General features: G+C 31.3%; 1 protein-coding gene across 2 annotated transcripts in view; it reads right to left on the reverse strand.

The window, feature by feature from the left end:
- Nucleotides 1-18,449, reverse strand: part of up (Troponin T, skeletal muscle) — a 38,962-nt gene extending 20,513 nt beyond the window's left edge. For both annotated transcript variants that reach the window (XM_081737820.1, XM_081737821.1), the window contains exons 1-6: nt 18,416-18,449; nt 15,450-15,575; nt 14,073-14,237; nt 12,257-12,313; nt 8,648-8,866; nt 4,919-4,989 (exon numbers count right to left, since the gene is read on the reverse strand). In XM_081737820.1, coding sequence (XP_081593946.1) covers nt 4,919-4,989; nt 8,648-8,866; nt 12,257-12,313; nt 14,073-14,210 — 485 coding nt within the window. In that variant the 5' untranslated portion in view covers nt 14,211-14,237; nt 15,450-15,575; nt 18,416-18,449. The remainder of the gene's footprint in view (nt 1-4,918; nt 4,990-8,647; nt 8,867-12,256; nt 12,314-14,072; nt 14,238-15,449; nt 15,576-18,415) is intronic.
- Between the last annotated feature and the right edge of the window lie 258 nt (nt 18,450-18,707).

Below are 18,707 nucleotides of genomic sequence, written 5' to 3' on the forward strand. Positions count from 1 at the left end.
ATATAGACTTACAAAATAAGGTCAATCTTTTTGAAACACCTTGTACTCTAACTTTTGCATTAATAGTAGGTTTGACCTTCATAGCCTCGTTGTTGTGTGAGAAATAAAGCTAGGTCAATGTTTACAACATTCTGCTAGAGGGAATATTTTCTTAGTGGTAAAGTAATCCCCTTTCTGTCCATGTAAGCTTATAATAGACAGTCTCTCAGGTTATTATTCTTCCTTTCTTCTCTTTATCTTCTTTTATTCTATCTTTTATTACCATTTATTTTTATTGTCTGCCCCTCTCCTTTAGCGAACGTTATACTAAAAAAAGTTCGTTACGGGACAGATAGCCTAGCTACTGACATGCTCATTAAGCAACGACCAATTAATCAATACTAACAAAAGTCATTATACTTAAAATATAGCTTCAAATGTGAGAAGAAAAAATGTATGGTACATTGTTATTACTGAATGATAATATTGACCTTTTATGTCGATGTATTTATCGAGCAAAATATTTCAAGAACTCTTCAGTTCTCTTCATCTGTGACGATATACGGTAAAAAATTGTCAAATGAAGTATATCACACTTGGATTTTCCGAAAAAGCAAATATTCAAAGGTGATCTCATAGGAGAAACTGGATCTGGGGAAAATATGGAGTAATATACTGATTAGGTTTGTATTCTGATTGCTTATTGCTCAGAGAATGCTCATTTTTTCAGTTATATTATCATAATTTTATGTGAATGTGTAAATAGCTGACAGCTAAGTAGCAGAGTTTCTTTTTTTTACTCACTTTGATAGATTATTTTTTTGTATTTTAAAACATTTTTACTTTAGATCTTTTGTATTTTGATTATGATTTTTGATACTATTTAGTTCAAGAGAAACGTATTCAGCGCCAATTTTGAGATAATATTTATAACTCAAGAGTTTACATATATCAGTTTGATGCAGACAATGTTTAATTCATGTTCGTTCCGTTTTGGTTGTAGTTTGTGCTGCAACTATTGAAACGAATTTATACAATTTTATACCATTTAACTAGCCTTTGGCTAGCTGGGGGCTCCGCCCCCAGACCCCCGACCTACGGCGTCGCATTTCTTATCTATCAGCCTTTGCATCAACAGTGAATTTCGTGCACTTGCTTTTCATATTTCCTGAATCTGCCCATTCGGGTGCTTCGCCCCCACACACCGTCTTTGCTCGGCCTATGGCCTCGCACCTCTTGAACCCACAATTCTATCGTTTCTTTTTCTATTTCAACTATCTAAATGACAAGATTTTGTATCCCAAGAAAACGCCCATTTAAACAGCATTTCATACCCCGTTAGACCCCTAAAAAATTAAAAATATTCACTTTTGACAATTTTCCTGTTGGTTAATCCTGGAAGGCTATAATCATACCAAATTTTATCATTCTAATTCTGCCGGAAGTGCCTAAACATTTTGAGGTGTAGAAAACGTCTCATATAAATAACATTGGAAAGATTTTTGAGTTCCTCATAAAACCACTCTATGGTTCTAAATTTTTATTTCTGATGATTCACTCTGGTAACACTAACGAAAACGTACAAGCATACCGAATTTCAACTTTTATTTTCCAATTATAAGTAACTAAAACATGAGATTATAGGTCCAAAAAAAGGCCCATTTAAATAACGCGGGGAAATTCTTCATCCCCTTTTTAGACGCTCTAAAAATTAAAAATATTCACTTTTGGCAGTTTTCCTGTCGGTTTGTCCCGAAAATCTACAATCATGTCAAATTTAATTATTGTAGCCCTACAGGAAGTGCTCAATAATTTGGGGGTGTAAAAGATATTCCATATAAATAACATGGGAAAGATTTTTCCGTTTCCTATAAAACTACTCTAAAGTTGAATTTTTTTTATTTTTACCAATTTACTTAGGAAGTGCTAACACTGCCTAAACTGTACAAATTATGTTACTCGAAGTAGTGTTCACTCACACAATACAAGGCGCAAAAATGAAATAAATATTCCCCATGTGCGGCTGTGCAAAACTCAAAATAGTTATAAATATATAGGGATGAAATTGTATAATCTGTTGCCACTTAGAGTGAGAGAAATGGAGATTAAAAATTTTAAATGTTTTTGTAAAAAGTGGCTCTTAGAAAAGTGTATATATAGTATTTCAGAATTTCAGGAAGAAATTTCAGGATTAGAATAGAAAAGTAGTACTAGGTAAAATATAAAATATTGTATTGATTAATTAAAATTGTAAATATTACATGTACGCAAACTTAAATTTTGACGTTGTCTATTACAACATCATGTTGTTTAACGACAATAAATTATTCTTATTCTTATTCTTAAAAAACGTACAAGCATACCGAATTTCAACTTTTTATTCCAATTCTAAGTACCTAATACAGAGATTATAGGTGCAAAAAAAGGTCCATTTAAATAACATGGGGAAATTCTTCACCCCCTCTTTAGACCCCCTAAAAATTAAAAATATTCACTTTTAGCAATTTTCCTGTCGGTAGTTCCGGAAAGCTACAATCATGCAGAATTTAATCATTGTAGCTCTACAGGAAGTGCTCAATAATTTATGTCAGCTCATGTAGTTTTATATATAGTTAAGACAGCTCATGTAGTTTTATATATAGTTAAGATTTGAAACATTTTAAACAATGTTGGCTGTTGACATGGATTTGTATCCACGACGACAAATAACAACTTTAATACGTATTAAAGAAAGTTTTTTTTTTTTTTTTTTTTTTTTTTTAAATTTTGGACAACTAATTTTTGTGAATCTGTTTTATTCAGTTCTAGACAGGAATAAAGACAAAGAGACATAATCTCTGGTGATTATGTTTTGTGATGTTATAATTTCAGTGTATTTAATTTTGATTATTATTTATGTGATCTCTTAGTGTTACTTTTTTTCTTACTGCACAACGTGACGGAATAGAAGAGTTTTTAAATAGAAGAATAGAAGCGTTTTTGAAATATTGCACTGGATAAATAGACGGGCATAATAAGGTTAGTTTTATTACTACTTCAAATATCTGCTTTTGAATAATTAATAACCGCAACATCTACAAAAGATATTTGCGTAATTTTTATAATAAATAGTTTCTTAAAAACGTAACGAATAAGATGTTTCTTTCTCATTCTGATAATAATATTACTAAACACAGTGAAACATTCTAATATGCAGTAGTATTCGCTAAGTTGCTATCTTTCACTTTTGGCACTGTATGTTCTCAAGAAACATAACAAACTTGAAAAGGTTAAAACTATTTTTTATGCTAGTACTTCCATTTTTTTTTTCATAATCTCACTGAATAATGTGCACAAACAAACAAAATGCTGACCAGTGACGGCTCTTGAGGGATGTCACATCAGTAAAAATTACAATTTTATGGCTAAAAAACTAAGATAAGAATACTTATCTAAGTGCGGTTCTCCATACAATCGTATGGAGAAATCCGTTGAGAAATGGTGACTGATATGTGCACCACGTTCTGGCTTAATAATGTGCTGGTAAATAATTAGTTAAATTTACCGATAAATGCATCGTCTTAACTTGTCCTATACGAACTACTACTTGAACGTATGGAATACATCATAAATTCTACAACAACAAAATTACTGGATACCAACAGTAATAAATAATTTAAACTCTAAAAACTTCTAATTTCGAACGTAAATCTCGAACGCTCTTCTTTGGGATATTTTAAGCTAAATTCTGAAGATTTAGGTTATTCATAATTTATATTTAGCATATCAGTGACATTCATTAATTCTAGTTCAATCTATCACAAATCTTCAAATACAGACAAGACTCTTTATTGTAACATAATAAATTTATTCTTATAGAATTTAGCTTAAGAGACCTCAAATAAGAGTGTTCGAAATTTAGCTTGAAATAGAAGTGAAATGTTTTTGGAATATGAATTACACATCAGTATGAAACACATATGTTAGTATTTTTGTTATAGAATTGTTCTACACGATTTTGATAGTAACGCCTCTCTTTTTCAGTAGATCGTAATTACTTGCTGAAAATTATTCTCACATCTCAGGCGTGTGTAATAAATTAACTAATGTAAATTTAAAACTGTTGTAAAATGTGTAACATAAAATTCTTGAAAGCAAAAACTGCTTGTTATTCAAAAACTCCTGATGTAGAATATTTCATGATGCACTAACTTAAACAGTTGGTATCTTTACTCTTCAAAAAATAAATAAATAAAAAATCAGCAAATAATTCTGACCCATTAAAGAAGACAGGCATTATTGTCAAAATCATATGAAAAAAAAATTAAGATAACTTAAGGTAACTCAGTTAGTAGCAAGTTTATCTAATTATTTAACAATATGTGTTAATTCATTCCGTTAAGTCAGTGTATACTGTTCATTTGTTTTCCATTGATTCTAGATTTCATAGGCATTTTTTTATATTTATTATTTTGTTTTCCTTTCGGCAGTTTTAAGTTGAATTTGTGTTTCAGTATTGTAATGATAATCTGTATAAGTATGTAAATGGACAATGGTCCGATACTGTTATGAACAATGGTCCGATACTGAAGATATCATTTTCTTTATGGCTAGACATGTAGATTTACGTTGTTAAGTTTTGTGACCAGACAGATTTTTCTATGTAGTTAAAATATAATACGTAAGGACGCCATTATGAATGGATGTAGATTCAATTTACAAAGAAGAAACTTCGTGAAAAGGTAAATGTAAATGTTTAAAAGTATTCGAAAATATATAAGTTTAAATCTATTTTATTCTGTGAGTTATCATTGAACATTCATGGAGTAAATTACGTCTTAAGGAGTTCAATAATCCTATTTTGACAAAGTTAGGGAAAATAAGTAACTAACTAGCCAGAATAGTTGAAGTTAGTAATATAAATGTTACATCATTGACAGTTGAATTTCAAATTACTTACTCAGGATCTAAACCCTTCTTCATGGCCTTGTGCCTAAGCTGTTGCTTTTGTCTTTCCTTCAACTCCTTAAGCTGTAAGAAATCGAATGAAAGGCTATTAATTGTTAATGAAAAATAATCAATTAGTTGGGCTTAAGAAATATAAACATACTATTACAGTAGGATACATAAAAGAATAATAATATTCGTAAAGTTTAACAGTTGAGAATTACAGATAAATAAACACACTGCTGAACAAGACTGCACTTATTTAATATAAAAACACATTTACACGTGACGTTTCGATCTTCTAGCCAAGATCCTCATCAGACGTACACTCTTGGATCTTGGCTAGAAGATCGAAACGTCACGTGTAAGTGTGTTTTTATATTAAATAAGTGCAGTCTTGTTCGGCAGTGTGTTTATTTTTCTGATTTTATTCGCAAGACGTATGACTATAATTGTGTGTCAGTTTGAGAATTACGTATAACAAGTGTAATTAAAGCTACGAAGTTAAATATTATTGAGTAGGAAAATAATATTATCACAATAATGAACGTTATATTAAGCAGAGGTAACAGTAATTGATAAATGAAAACAAATCAATATGAAAATTTTTAAAAAGTATTAAATTTCTCTACTATAGATATATTCTAAAATTTCAAATCAAACTGGAGAAAATGTATTATAGTTTTTACAATTCCATTATTATAAATGATTTTTAGCTTATATTAAACAGAATAAAAGATTAATCAGTTATGACTATTTAAAATTGAGATTATTAGGTCAAGACAAAGAATAAATATCTCTGAATATATGTTAAGAATTATTAGAGCAAAGCTCCTCTTTACTCTATTTAGGCGTCCGTTTGTCCGGATGCCTGAACCATTCTTAAACAAATTTGGCATGGTGATTCAAGAGTGCGCTGTGAGTGTCGTAAGGGGTTGCATGTCCCGATCGCACATACCATTGAGAAATAATGACCGAAAAACTGGATGCCTATAGACTTAACTTTGAAAAAGCATTTGGTGTGTGAATTATCATTGTTAACAATGGAAAATAGAATTTTTCAGCATTAGAAACAGGGCGAAGTCCTTTTCGTTTTGTTCTGCGAACACAATTTTTCAAAGTCATTATGCTTTTCCCTGATTTGTCAAATTCAACTATTTATATATTTTGTTTTTGTTCACGAAAATAATTAATGTACTTAAAAAAAATCTATGAATAACCAATAAAGGTTGATTGCTTCGCTCCAAAGGGTCTTTCCTAGTAAGATAGTGAAATCGGCCCTTGATCCAAATTGGGTTGCTATTGACCCAAAAGGTTACCCTTGACCTAAAACTATCTCAAAAAATTTTTAACCCCCTCCCCTTACCGAATTATCGTATCATACATGCTCAAAATTGAATATTTTTTAATTTTGGTGGTGGTGGGGGGGGGTGACCGAAAAATTTTGAAAGTTTCACAGATTGTAGATACTGTTTGGATGTAAATGTGCAATTATTTTCAAAATCATCGATGCGTATTTTCTTTCTTTCTTTTTTTTTTGCGTGTTGAAAATTTCAAAAAAAAATTGTAGGAAAAATTTTGGGGGAGACACGTCGCTGATTCTTTGATTAAAAATTTGTTATACCCTTAGGTACAATATATATTTTTTCAGGGCCTGAAAGTGATGGCAACATTGTCAAAAATAAATAAAAATGAAAACAAACGTATTTTTTCGGGCTCAAAAAGCCTCGCGTCGGCTGAACGTATCTATCAGTGCTTGCTTCACTGGCCGCGCACAGTGGCGCTCTCTACCGGTAGCGCTCTTTACCGCGAGCTGAGTGTAACTATGTTGTGCGAGAGTCGTTGAAGTGGAAGCACTGTTACGAAGATATATTTGGTGTTTCTATTTCGAAATGGACCCAATCGAAGCAGCCGAAGAACAACAGAAGCGGAAGGGACGCAAAAGAAAGGAAAATTGTCAACTTTGGCAAAGGATTGTTTGAAGGGGCCCTCACCTTCTGGGCAATAAAATGGTGGGAAAACTGTGCGAAAAAAAAAAAAAACGTTTGCTATTAGTTTTATTTATTTTTGACAATGTTGCAATCACTTTCAGGCCCCGAGAAAAATATATGTTGTACCTAAGGGTATAACAAATTTTTAATCAAAAAATCAGTGACGTGTCCTCCCAAAAATTCTTCCTACAATTTTTTGAAATTTTCAACACGCAAAAAAAAAAATTAAATAAATAAAGAAAGAAAGAAAATACACATAGATGGTTTTGAAAAAAATTGCACATTTACATCTAAATAGTATCTACAATCTGTGAAACTTTCAAAATTTTTCGATCATCCCCACCAAGATTTAAAAATATTCAATTTTGAGCATATATGATACGATAATTCGGTAAGGGGAGGGGGTCAAAAATTTTTTTCGAGGTAGTTTTCGGTCAAGGGTAACCTTTTGGGTCAATAGCGACCCAATTTGGATCTAGGGCCGATTTCACTATAGTATTAGGAAAGACCCTTTGCAATTAATGCATACCTAGCATATCGTAATTTTAATTTTTCATGTGCCCTGCAGAAGTCTTCAACTTTACTCTCTCCTGCTGGATACTATAGCTAGATGGGCGTTGACATTCTGGACTTCAAGTATTGTTTTTATATATTGCATAACAGAAAAACTGCAACTAAAACTATATATAAAGTTTCAAAAAAAAAACATATAAAGACTATAAACTTTTAAAAAGTCTATAGTATTTATCTATAAATAGTATATAAATATAAATAGTATATAGCTATATAAATAATAGCTTCAATTATTTTTGTCACTCAAAAAACTGGGGACTAGGCCCCCTGGTCCCAGGCTGGATCATTTAAGAGGTAACACCCCTTCAACTTCTTTCTTCGTCCTTAATCTTTAAGAAATGTTGGTTACATGTCACTTGTACTAGGAATATTGGTTGTTACAATTGTCCTAGTGCAACAATAAAAGTACACCGAACATGCTCTCAAAATTCTTACTTGCAAATTAACTACGCGATTAAATTAGCCATAGAAAGGTGGAATTTACAGAATCCCCCAGTAAGACTGTGTTAGTAAAGCGAGAATAATAAATAAGATACGTAAAATAGGTTGTAGTGTAGCAATATAAGTATCATAACGAGGAGAAGGATTATCAGAAAAGTAAATAAAATATTATTTTGTTAATGTTTATAATTTTAGAGAAGTTTTGATTGGAAAAGGTATTCAATTACCGCTAAACACGAGCGGCTAGAAATCTTTAACATTGAATGCAGAATTCGCCACACAAAATTATAGCTAATAGGAAAACTACATTTTTATTGGCTAAACATCATGGGAAGATGCCTAGATTTAGCCATAAAATGGCTGAACTAGCAACACTGTGTGCACCTGTGTCCGAACGTGGGATCCAAATCACATGAGCTCCCACTGGGGATCGAACCCAGGTCTTCAGCACCGAACGCTAACAATGTAGCCACGGGGGAGCTCTGCGCATAGTTGGAATTCGATTCTTTCGTATTTTTATGGTAGATTCGAACGATTTCTGTGTGTTGTTGAATGATGTATCTCCCATATTAATTTGCCACAGACTACTGCACACAGCTGTAACAATTTAATCTACTAATTTACTCAGTGTTGCCAAAACGCAAGTTCAAATTTCTCATGTTGTTATTGGTAAATCCTTTATATGGTCTCAAATGAATATGACTGGAATGTTCTATTAGTATCAGAGATATACTTACATCGTAATCTTGTCTTTTCTGCCTCTCTTCCAAGTCGTACTTTTCTGTCTCAAGCTTGACGATTTGATCCCAAAGCTCCTGGGCCTTTTCTCTTAGCTTGTCTACGCTAAGACCGTCAATCTCCAAAGGCTTGATACGGAAGCTCAGGGAGATTTTCTTTTCTTCTGCCAGCTGCTCCTTGGTTTTGATCTTTTCGAGTGCCGCAGTTTGTGTGTTGAACTAGAAAATCCATACAAAATAATCAACATGAGTATATTAATACCATAATTATAATTATCATATTTGTCGACTGTAGGACGCACATTTTTCACCTCAAACTACGCCTAAAATATGGTGGGAAGGGGTATTCTTATGCGCAGATAGTCAAAATTATCAGTTGAAATTTTAGTCAGTCAAAACTTTTGGTTTATACTAAGTAATATACATAATAGCAATAGTGTTCGTTCTTCGTACAATGAAAATAAGCTTTAATAAATATAAAATTAGAAATTTGAAGATTGTAGAAATTTTAGTCCTTTCGTCCTCTAGAATAGGACTTTTTGAATACACTGTAACATGTGTTTGTTCGTGTTTAACGAAGAGTGTATGGACTGAATTTAAAGTCTCCAACTTAATCAATTCTCACATTTGTCATTTTCTGAATAAATAGTGAGATTTTTTTTATATCATATATACTGCCCTCTTTCCCTTCAAAAGCAGAATTTTTGAGAACGCTGAAATCGTATCCCATTATATTTAGTTAAGTATTTTCATACCAAATTTAAACCTCCAACTTAAGAGAATCTTTGCATTTGGCATTTTCTGAATAAATATTGGGATTTTATTTGTTATAAAAACTATTCTCTTATACCTCTCAGATGTAAAATTTTAAAACACACTAAAACATGTATTCGGTTATTTTTAATGAATTTATTTGCCGAATTTCACCTTCCTGACTTTCAGTGATTCTATTAAAACTTCACCAAAAAAAAAAAAAAAAAAAAAAAGAACCCCGTTTGTTGTCTGTTCCCCTTCGTATTTCCAAAATTCTTTTCTTAACTCTAGGTTTCGTAACAAAATAAAATTTAACGTTTCTACCTATAGTAGATGGCCTGAGCGATGATGAGTCAGTTTTGTTCTGCACTTTTACATAATCTATACATACATAAATATTGCATTGCATTTTGTCCTGCAAAATAGTGGTTTTGAATAATCTTTCAATTTTTCTGCTTTGTAAAAATAATAAGTTGTATGACATATTTTATGCTTCATTGCAGAATTAGTACAGTTAATCATTATGGAAATTCATGAAATAATGTTTTTTTTTTTTTTTTTTTTAATGTGTGTATAGAAACGTGGTGCACCTTAAATGTCGCTGCGTCTTATATGCCGACAAATAGGTTATAACAAATTTAAATCTACTACAATCCAAAGTGTCTTATATAAAACAATGAGTTGCAGAGATGCAAAAGGTTTAAAATAATCGATATGCCCATAAAGAAATTAAAGTTTATAAAGGTATGGACAACGTTTGTGGTTCAAAAAAAAATCAAAATATTGAGGTAAAGCAAACCGTTATAATAAGGCAAAATCCGCGTAAATAATATTTAATTATTACAGTGACTAATATCGCATATATAACTGCAAAATATATTTGTGTTGTCCTTTGATGAAAACTCAGGATATTTTTTTTAATAGTACTAGTCATTTAATACTGTGTAAATCTACATTTCTAAAACAAACAAACAAAAAAAAAATACAATTGAATTATGACAAATTAGATGCAACTGCACTATTATTTGTAAACAATTTTTACTATTATGTTTCTATTTTATAATCTTTTACGATTTGTAAACAATCTTCTATAATTTGTAAGTTTTGTGCAACAGGCTTCGGTTAACAAGAATAGCGTCTAGTGATAAAATTCAGTAAACCAGTGTAGAATTGTTTCTTGTTGAAACAAGCAAAATATTACTTTTATTTTTTAAAAAATGAACTTATCCCGTATCTTATTCCGCTACCATCTAATTGCAAACCCAATGATCCAGCTAAAGGAATGTCTGAAACGACTACACTCCCTGCTAATAAAAATGGTCCTGCCGATCCCTTCCCCCTTCCCTGCGCCGGAGGAATATGACTTGTATTGAAACGAAAGTTTGGAAATTTCTTTATTGGATCATGTTATATTCATATTTCATTGAAAATTATCCTTGGGTGCTATTAAGAGAATATTTCATATATACTCCTATCGGAATTAAATGTTACACTTTCATAATATTGCACAAAATCTGTTTACTTACACATTGAATTTTCCATAATTTATACAGAAGCTCGTAAATATCTACAATAAGCAAATGCAGACACAGTAGAAAGCTTCAGTCTTACTAACTTTGATTGAAACGCTTTTTGGCATTAGAGATAAAAGTTCTTTGGATTTGAAAGCTATATACGATAAAGACAGTTACTAAGAGCGTGTGGAGTTGTGTACGAAAGGAGCCACTGAAATAGCGCAGTTATTTCAAAGTAAAGAAAGAGACATTTGATAACTGCAGCAGGAATGAACTGAATCAAAGAAAACTCCTTTCCTTTTTTCACTCTGCTTTGCTCATTTCTGGATCCATTTTGTACGTTACCTTTATTTAGTGGTATGTATTCCTTGTTTTATTCCTTTTATATCCTTTCCGTTTTAATCCTTTTCACCTTGTCACTGAGCAAGGAACCAGCTGTGAGTTCCGAAACGTTAAAAAAGTGTTTAAACTTTCCAAGGGAGGATTCATTGGTAAGTAGCCATTTTTTTGTTAATTTAGATTATCCCCCCATGCACCCATGTAATTATAATTTTCTTGTCTATAATTTGTTTTTCGAGTGTTCTAATAGTATGGGCCGCGGTGGCTCAGTGATAGAGCGTTCACCTCTGGTGCATGGAGTCCCTGGTTTGATCCCAGCTCGCGCCAAGTGAACTTTGTGGTGGACAAACACCATGTGCGTGGATTTCCTCGGGGTTCTCCAGTTTCCTTCCACTTTCTTCATTCCATCATTTCATTCATTTCTCATCATCGCCGTCTCCTTTATCATAACCCTGACACGTAAAACTCGAATATTTCATTTCATTTATGTTCTAATAGTATATTTTTTATCTTAGTGTTTCTTTAATAGTTTTGTGAAAAATAAAAAAAAGAAGTTGTATCATCTTAATATATCAGTAGGCATTTGTTCTTTAATTTAAATTTACAATACAAGCCCCCGAGTGGTTATGGGTGTTGTTGTATGGCAATAATGGACAATTTATTTTTCGTAACGTTAGAGAAAGAAAATGAGTTGGCATGTCTCAACAAGAAGACAAAACAAGACCTTTATTATTAAATAAATGTTTGCTCTGGATTTCTTGTTATTTAAAGCACACCATCACAATTTTCTGTTTTGTCCTAGATTTGGACCTAATTCCTCGTAAGCTAGAGTTTTGCGATATGTGTTATGGAGCTACAGAAAGAATTCATGTTCTAAATTAAAAAATAAATAAAATACACACTTAAAATTACAATTATATTATAGATTTGAAAAAAAAAAACATTGATCTCTTCATAAAAGAACTATAATTAACTACAAATCTATGTATGTTGTACAACTTACGCCAGTATCCGCCTTCTTAGTAGAAACAGTGAAATTGGGGCCCTTGTTCTTCTGATCCTGAAATGAAAGAATACAATAGAGATTAGCTATGCAAAACAATACTTTCATTATTAAATAAATTAAACTACTGGTGTTCCAGCCATGTTACATTAAAAACAAGAAGGCAAAAGACATTAGCTATGTAACACAAGATCTTTATTATTAAGAAATTAAACTTTTAACACCAAAAGTTAAATTTATTTAATTGCAGATATCTCCGTGAAAACATAACAACATAACGTGAAAACAATAAACATAATCGTAACAAACACCTCATAACAATTCTTTACTTCTACAAGGAAGAAGATTTATCAAAATGTATTTCTTCAAGCAATGTAGGTTTTTAAGAGATTGCACTGGCGATGAAGGAAATTCATCGCTATTTGCGTATGATTTTCACTTGGATGGTTTAGGTGAGTGTTCGACTTTTATTATTATATTAAGGATTGTTCACTGAACACTGATTTTGAATGAATCTTCTAACGGTTATTTGGTAAGATTTACGCGTATAAGATCTTAAAAAATTTAAACTGTTCAATGTTAAAATTTAAATTGTTCAATATCAATTTTAAAGGTAAATCTTCAATCATTCTAAATAATCGAAATACACTAAATCCATATCTAACGAATCTTGAATCAACGAACTTCGGATTTAACGGCCAGAATTTGACTAACGTAGTAAATTTAACGGCCAGAATTTGACTAACGTAGTAAATGAAGTCGGGAGAAGGAAATTGTTTAGGAAAAAAATTAATGTTGACTTATTGTGAACATTTCAGGAAATTTAGAACTAACTAACTAACTCTATAGCCTATGGAACCCGGAGGTTCAATGCCGCCTTCACAAAAGCTCTTCATTCACTTCTTTCCTTAGGCAACTGGATCCACTTTTTTACTTTGTATTCCTATTTCTGCGAGATACATCTTAATATTGTACTCCTATCTGCACCTAGGTCTTCGTAATGGTCGTTTTCCGATTGGACTTTCAGTTGAAACATTGAAAGCGTTTCTACGTGTTTTGCAACCATGTAGAGCAACCGGCATGATTATCGTTTTATATATTTTAAGCTTCAAATTCCTTCAGGGAATTTAGATCTTCAATTTATTAAGAAACAACATTCAAAGGGAAAATATCTGAAACTTGGAGCTTTTTTTATCCTTATAATACGTAGTTGTAAGGAGTGTCTTGTTATTATTATGCTATGTACACTCATGTCCAAAATGATTGTCGCACATCTATAACTGTCTTCTTGTAAAAATATTATTTGATAATGCTTTTGCAAGGTACTTTTAATACTAATACTATGTGTATAATCGGGAAATGTATATTTGTAGTAAATTTCATAGGAAGAGAATTATAAACACGAAAATTATAACGAGTAAAATAAAATGTTGCTAAATGGACGAGAAGGTTTTATTTTCGTTTCATTGTTCTTATTTACTGCTCTTTTGACATGAAATTTGCCACATACATGTCTTTGTTCATTATACACATACTAACATTATAAGAAATACCGGGCGAATTAGTTATCAAATTATATTCCTACAACAACATATTTGTAGACATGCGACAATAATTTTGGACATGAGTGTACATTAAATATTTTACATTTACTAAACAGTATTTCAAGGTAATATTCTATTTTGAAGATTGTTCATAACACAATTCACGATTTAACAGACTTCTGATTTTATGAACATCCTTTTGCCGCAATTAATATGTTAAATGGAGAACTTTTACTGTTCTTATGTATAGGGAAATTAATAGGTAAGCTTACCTTCATGGCCTGCATCATGGCTTGACGTTTTCTCTCGGCTTCCTCCAATCGTCGTCTCTTCTCTTCCTGCTCTCGTTGTTTCTTTTCCTCAACCTCTCGGACCCTCTTTTCTTCCTCTTGCTTCTTCCTTTCAGCCATCTTCTTTTCTTCTTCTGCCCGAGTGACCTGGAAACCCGCAACAATTTCAGTTAATTTCTTATCTTATTAACACAATATGTACAATATTTTTAAAATTAAAGAATCAATTTGTTCGTGATAAAGCTAATTTTGTTATGTGTAAAAAATGTTTCACTAAACAAGAATTTCAAACAAGGAACAATATTGTGTGGAATTCGTTTAAACAATGTCATCGTAACTCTCATAACTCAGAAGGTTTGGTATCTTTTTCTGAACATAATGTGAATTTGAAACAAACTCAAAATATTGTATTTATTTACTTATTATTTTATGATAGTTTCGACCGAATATTTCCACTGCCTTTAGCGCACAAACAATAAAGTTCTTTAGACTTTAGTGCCCAAAAAGACCATTCTCTATCAATCACGTTGCATAATTTATAATTAGTTATTGGGTCTTCTTGCTCGCTAAAACAAATTTAATTTTTTTATGCTAATGAGAGTGGAAGGTATACTGCTTGATTTTATATTAGTTTAAATGAGACTAGATGATTTAGTGATTAATTACAGTTTTTCATTCATCTATTTTCATTCATCAAAATAGATCTGCAGCAGAACATATTTCTTAAGAGATTGTTTTGGATTTGTTAATGTTAGGTATGTATTGGTAGATTTAGTTCTTACTAAAATTCAATTAGACATTTCGTTGATTAATTATTTCGTTTAAGACATCATAAAATAGTTATTAACTTATATTTTGACTTAATTAGAATAAATGTAATTTTGGATAATTTTGTACTTTGTTAAATCAGATTAAAGAATCTATGGAACAACTATGGGATTTTCTTCATTATGATAGTTCTAGTAGATGTTTGTTTTGTTTTGATTTTCAGAATGGAAAATATGTTAATTGATTTTGGAACTTCTGAAATTGTATTAGAGAATTGGACGATTTACTACTATGTTTCCTTCATCAGAATAGAGGATTTGTTAGTAAATCGTTGGGATTTCTTTACCCGAATAGATCTAGATATTAATTGAAAACTCGATAATTGATAATTAATTATAGATTTAACTATTTTCAATTTTTACTTGTTTAGTATTTTGTAATCCCAATATTTGATCGTAGGAAATATCGTACGATGTCTAAGATTCACATAATAAATTGTCTCTGATTGCTGTAGTATATGTAACACACATTATGAGAAATGGTCTTGAAATCGTTAGTGATAACAATGACAAGATTTTACATGATTTTTACCTTCCGTTTGGCTTGCTTCTCCTTCAGCCTCTTCAGGTCGTCCTCTTCCTTGGCTCGTTGTTTCCTCCATTCTGCGATGTATTCCTTCAGTTGTTCATCAAGGGCAGATGTTTTCTGTTCTTGACGCTACACGAGAAAACAAACATACAATTTACCTTTAAACATCGCTGTTACGTGTGTCAAATAACAAGTAATACGTACTAATAAAGTAAAAACATTGCGTAAATTTAGTTTCCTACTGAAATCTTAAACATCTTTATCACTAGTTTGGTGGAAGACTGACAACAAATAGATTTTATATGTTGCCTATTATGTTTCCTAATGTTGTTTATCTTTGCAAAAGTCTAATTGGGCAACTGAAGAATATTGAAACTAATACTACACTACTTGACATTGCAGACATGATAATCCAGATAATCCATATAGAACTGCTTAATGCGTGACTAGCATATCAACTTGCAAAACCATGTTGATAATGGAAAACATGGCAAATAATGTCGTAAGAAATTCCAAATGTGTTAAAATGTGAATATTGAGACTAATATTCAATATCTAACAACATTCTGTTAATAAACCAGTAGATTTTTCTTTGGCTCTGCTTTGTAATAGTTTCTCAGTACATGATTCTCATAAAAATTACACAATGATGTGATTTTTTTTTTCAATCATTCATTAATATTTTATTCAACATTATATGTGTCTCCAGTAACTCCGAACGACTTCCAAAGGTGAGATGAGTTTAGAGAAAGATATATCAAAGTTCTTTTTCTATAAACTGAACATATAATTCTACAGATTGAAAGATCTAGAAGATGATGCTAAAGTTAATTTCGTGAAACAAAAAAAGAGGGGAAAATTCCTCTGAGGTGATGAATAGGATCAGAGTTGTTGGAAAATTATAAGAGTTCACTGCAAAAAGTGATCTTGGTTCACTCCGCCAATGAAATTACAAGCAGAGTTATTATAGCATCGTATTAATCCTTTTTTTCAGTTTCACATATAAAAAGGTAAAAAAAGAATCAACCCTTTTACCAAAAGGTGTACAATTATTTTAATGTATACTGTTAAGTTTGATAAGTTATTGAACTTCAAACACTAAACAAAATTTTCCGTTAGAGTTACTAGGCGACTCCATTTCCCGTGAAACGCCATATCTCATATATTATGTCCTGCAATTTCCCGATCTTTCGTGAGTTACACTCATATTCTTTATTTTCCACAGAGTTACTTAGTTTTTCTCGTTGACTCTTTAATATTTTTTTATGTGTACGTGTGTATGTGTGCATGTATAGTATAAATATAAAAGAAATAAATGAGGTCAGATAATTGAATATATTAGTGATAGCAGTGAAGTTACCTTGGTAAAAATTTTAATTTTGTTCACTACAAACTAAGGATAGAAAGATTCATACAGCAGCTTCAGAAACTTGTATACAAGAATTAGTTCCTTAGGTAAGTTTTCTTTCCTTATCTGTAGTGATATTTTTTAAAGAGTTTGGTTTACTAGGAGTTCCCCTATATATATATATATATACACTTTGTTCGTGTATTCGTCTGTCCGGAAGACATAAAATTTGAAGAACTAGTTGATGGATTATCATCAATTTTGACCAGGTTGTAAAGCAGCGTTTCCCAACCGGTGTGCCGTCAATGGACCACTAGTGTGCCGCGAGGAATCGAAACAAAATTATTAATTTTATAGCAATCAAATTGTAAAGCGTAGGGAAAAATGTATATTTGTATTTCACATTACTATGAACCTCTACTATGAATCTACAATTTTAAGTTTCATACCGTGTTACTGTTTTGTACATTTCTAATGTTGAAAAAAGTATTTATTGTCATTGTTATGACCATTATTGCTTCTTTATTGTTGCACACTATTTCGCAACTTGAAAATTTAAAATATCGTTCAATCCTTTCGACAAATTACCTACATTTGTGTTTTAAAAGTAAAAGAGATTTGTTTGTTCGTTTGTTATTTAGTGATCTTTCTTCTTAGTAAAAGGTTGGATACAGTTTTTAAAAAGAAAGCGTATTTTTAAAAACTTGAGTCCAATATTTCATTGCAATTGTTTTCTATTTATAAATTAGAATGAAAAATAAGCATAATGATTTACCACAAGGAAAAAACAGTGATAGAGCTTTCTTCTCTGTGAGAAGATCAGTAATCACAGAAAAAATACCACTGTGTTTTATATTTACAAATAATATTTATAAGTGTGCCGCGAGAATCCAAGTAACATCCGAAGTGGGCCGCAAGTTGAAAAAGGTTGGGAAACGCTGATGTAAAGGATCAAAAGTTACAAATCAAGTCCGTTGATGAAGACGATCCTTCCAGTTGATCCCAAGTTATGGACAATTAATAACTGGTTTCTCATGTATTCCTATGGGAGTCATCGTTACTTGATAGACTACCCGCAGTGCTATTAAGAGTAGCGGGTTAGTATAATGTGCAGGATGCAAAAATACTAAACTGGCTGTGGAATATAACGGTAAAATAAAACTAAATGAAATGATAAATATTAAAAAACTTCAATTTTCAACTATTTTTTTTTCATTTTAAAGTACACCTCGTTTAATTTGATATAAAATGGTATATTTAAATCTAGGTTTGGTAAAGTTTATTTTGTTAAGGAGTTTAGTTGATCAAAAAACAAACCAAACTTCTTCGCGTGGTGTACACTTTGCCACTGCTACTTATTTACAAATGTGACTTCCCTCAAGAACCACCACTGAGTGATAGACAATAATATAAACCACTAAATATAGACAGAGCTTTTTATTTCTATTTTTTCCTCTTTGTTTTGAAGACTTTTATATTGTCTTTGTTAACACCAAAGTTATGAACTTGAAATAAAAGGAACCTTATTATAAACATAAATTTAGATCGTTCTTACTCAATTTTCTCCGAGTCCTTTAAATATTGTACATAGTTAATAATAACAAAGATATTTTCTTCTTACCTTGATAAATTCTGGATCTCCCTTGGTCTCCTCCCTGAGAAAAACGAAAACACAATCAGCATTGAGAGTTAATATTCTTTAAAAGGTTAGTAACCGTCATTTTTCAAAGTAACATCAACTCGCACACACACACAAAAAAAAAAAAAAAAGTTCTATGTACATACACACGAAAAGAAAAAGTAACATGTATCAACTTCCAATAATGGAGACACTTTTCTGTTCCCTTCCATCCATCAGAACTTCTTCTTTTATCAGTTTTTGTTTTTAAAGCCATACATATTACTGTTTATCT

The sequence above is a fragment of the Thermobia domestica genome, chromosome 14 (genome assembly GCF_964235325.1).
Source record: "Thermobia domestica chromosome 14, izTheDome1.hap1.1, whole genome shotgun sequence".
Lineage (NCBI taxonomy): Eukaryota > Metazoa > Arthropoda > Insecta > Zygentoma > Lepismatidae > Thermobia > Thermobia domestica.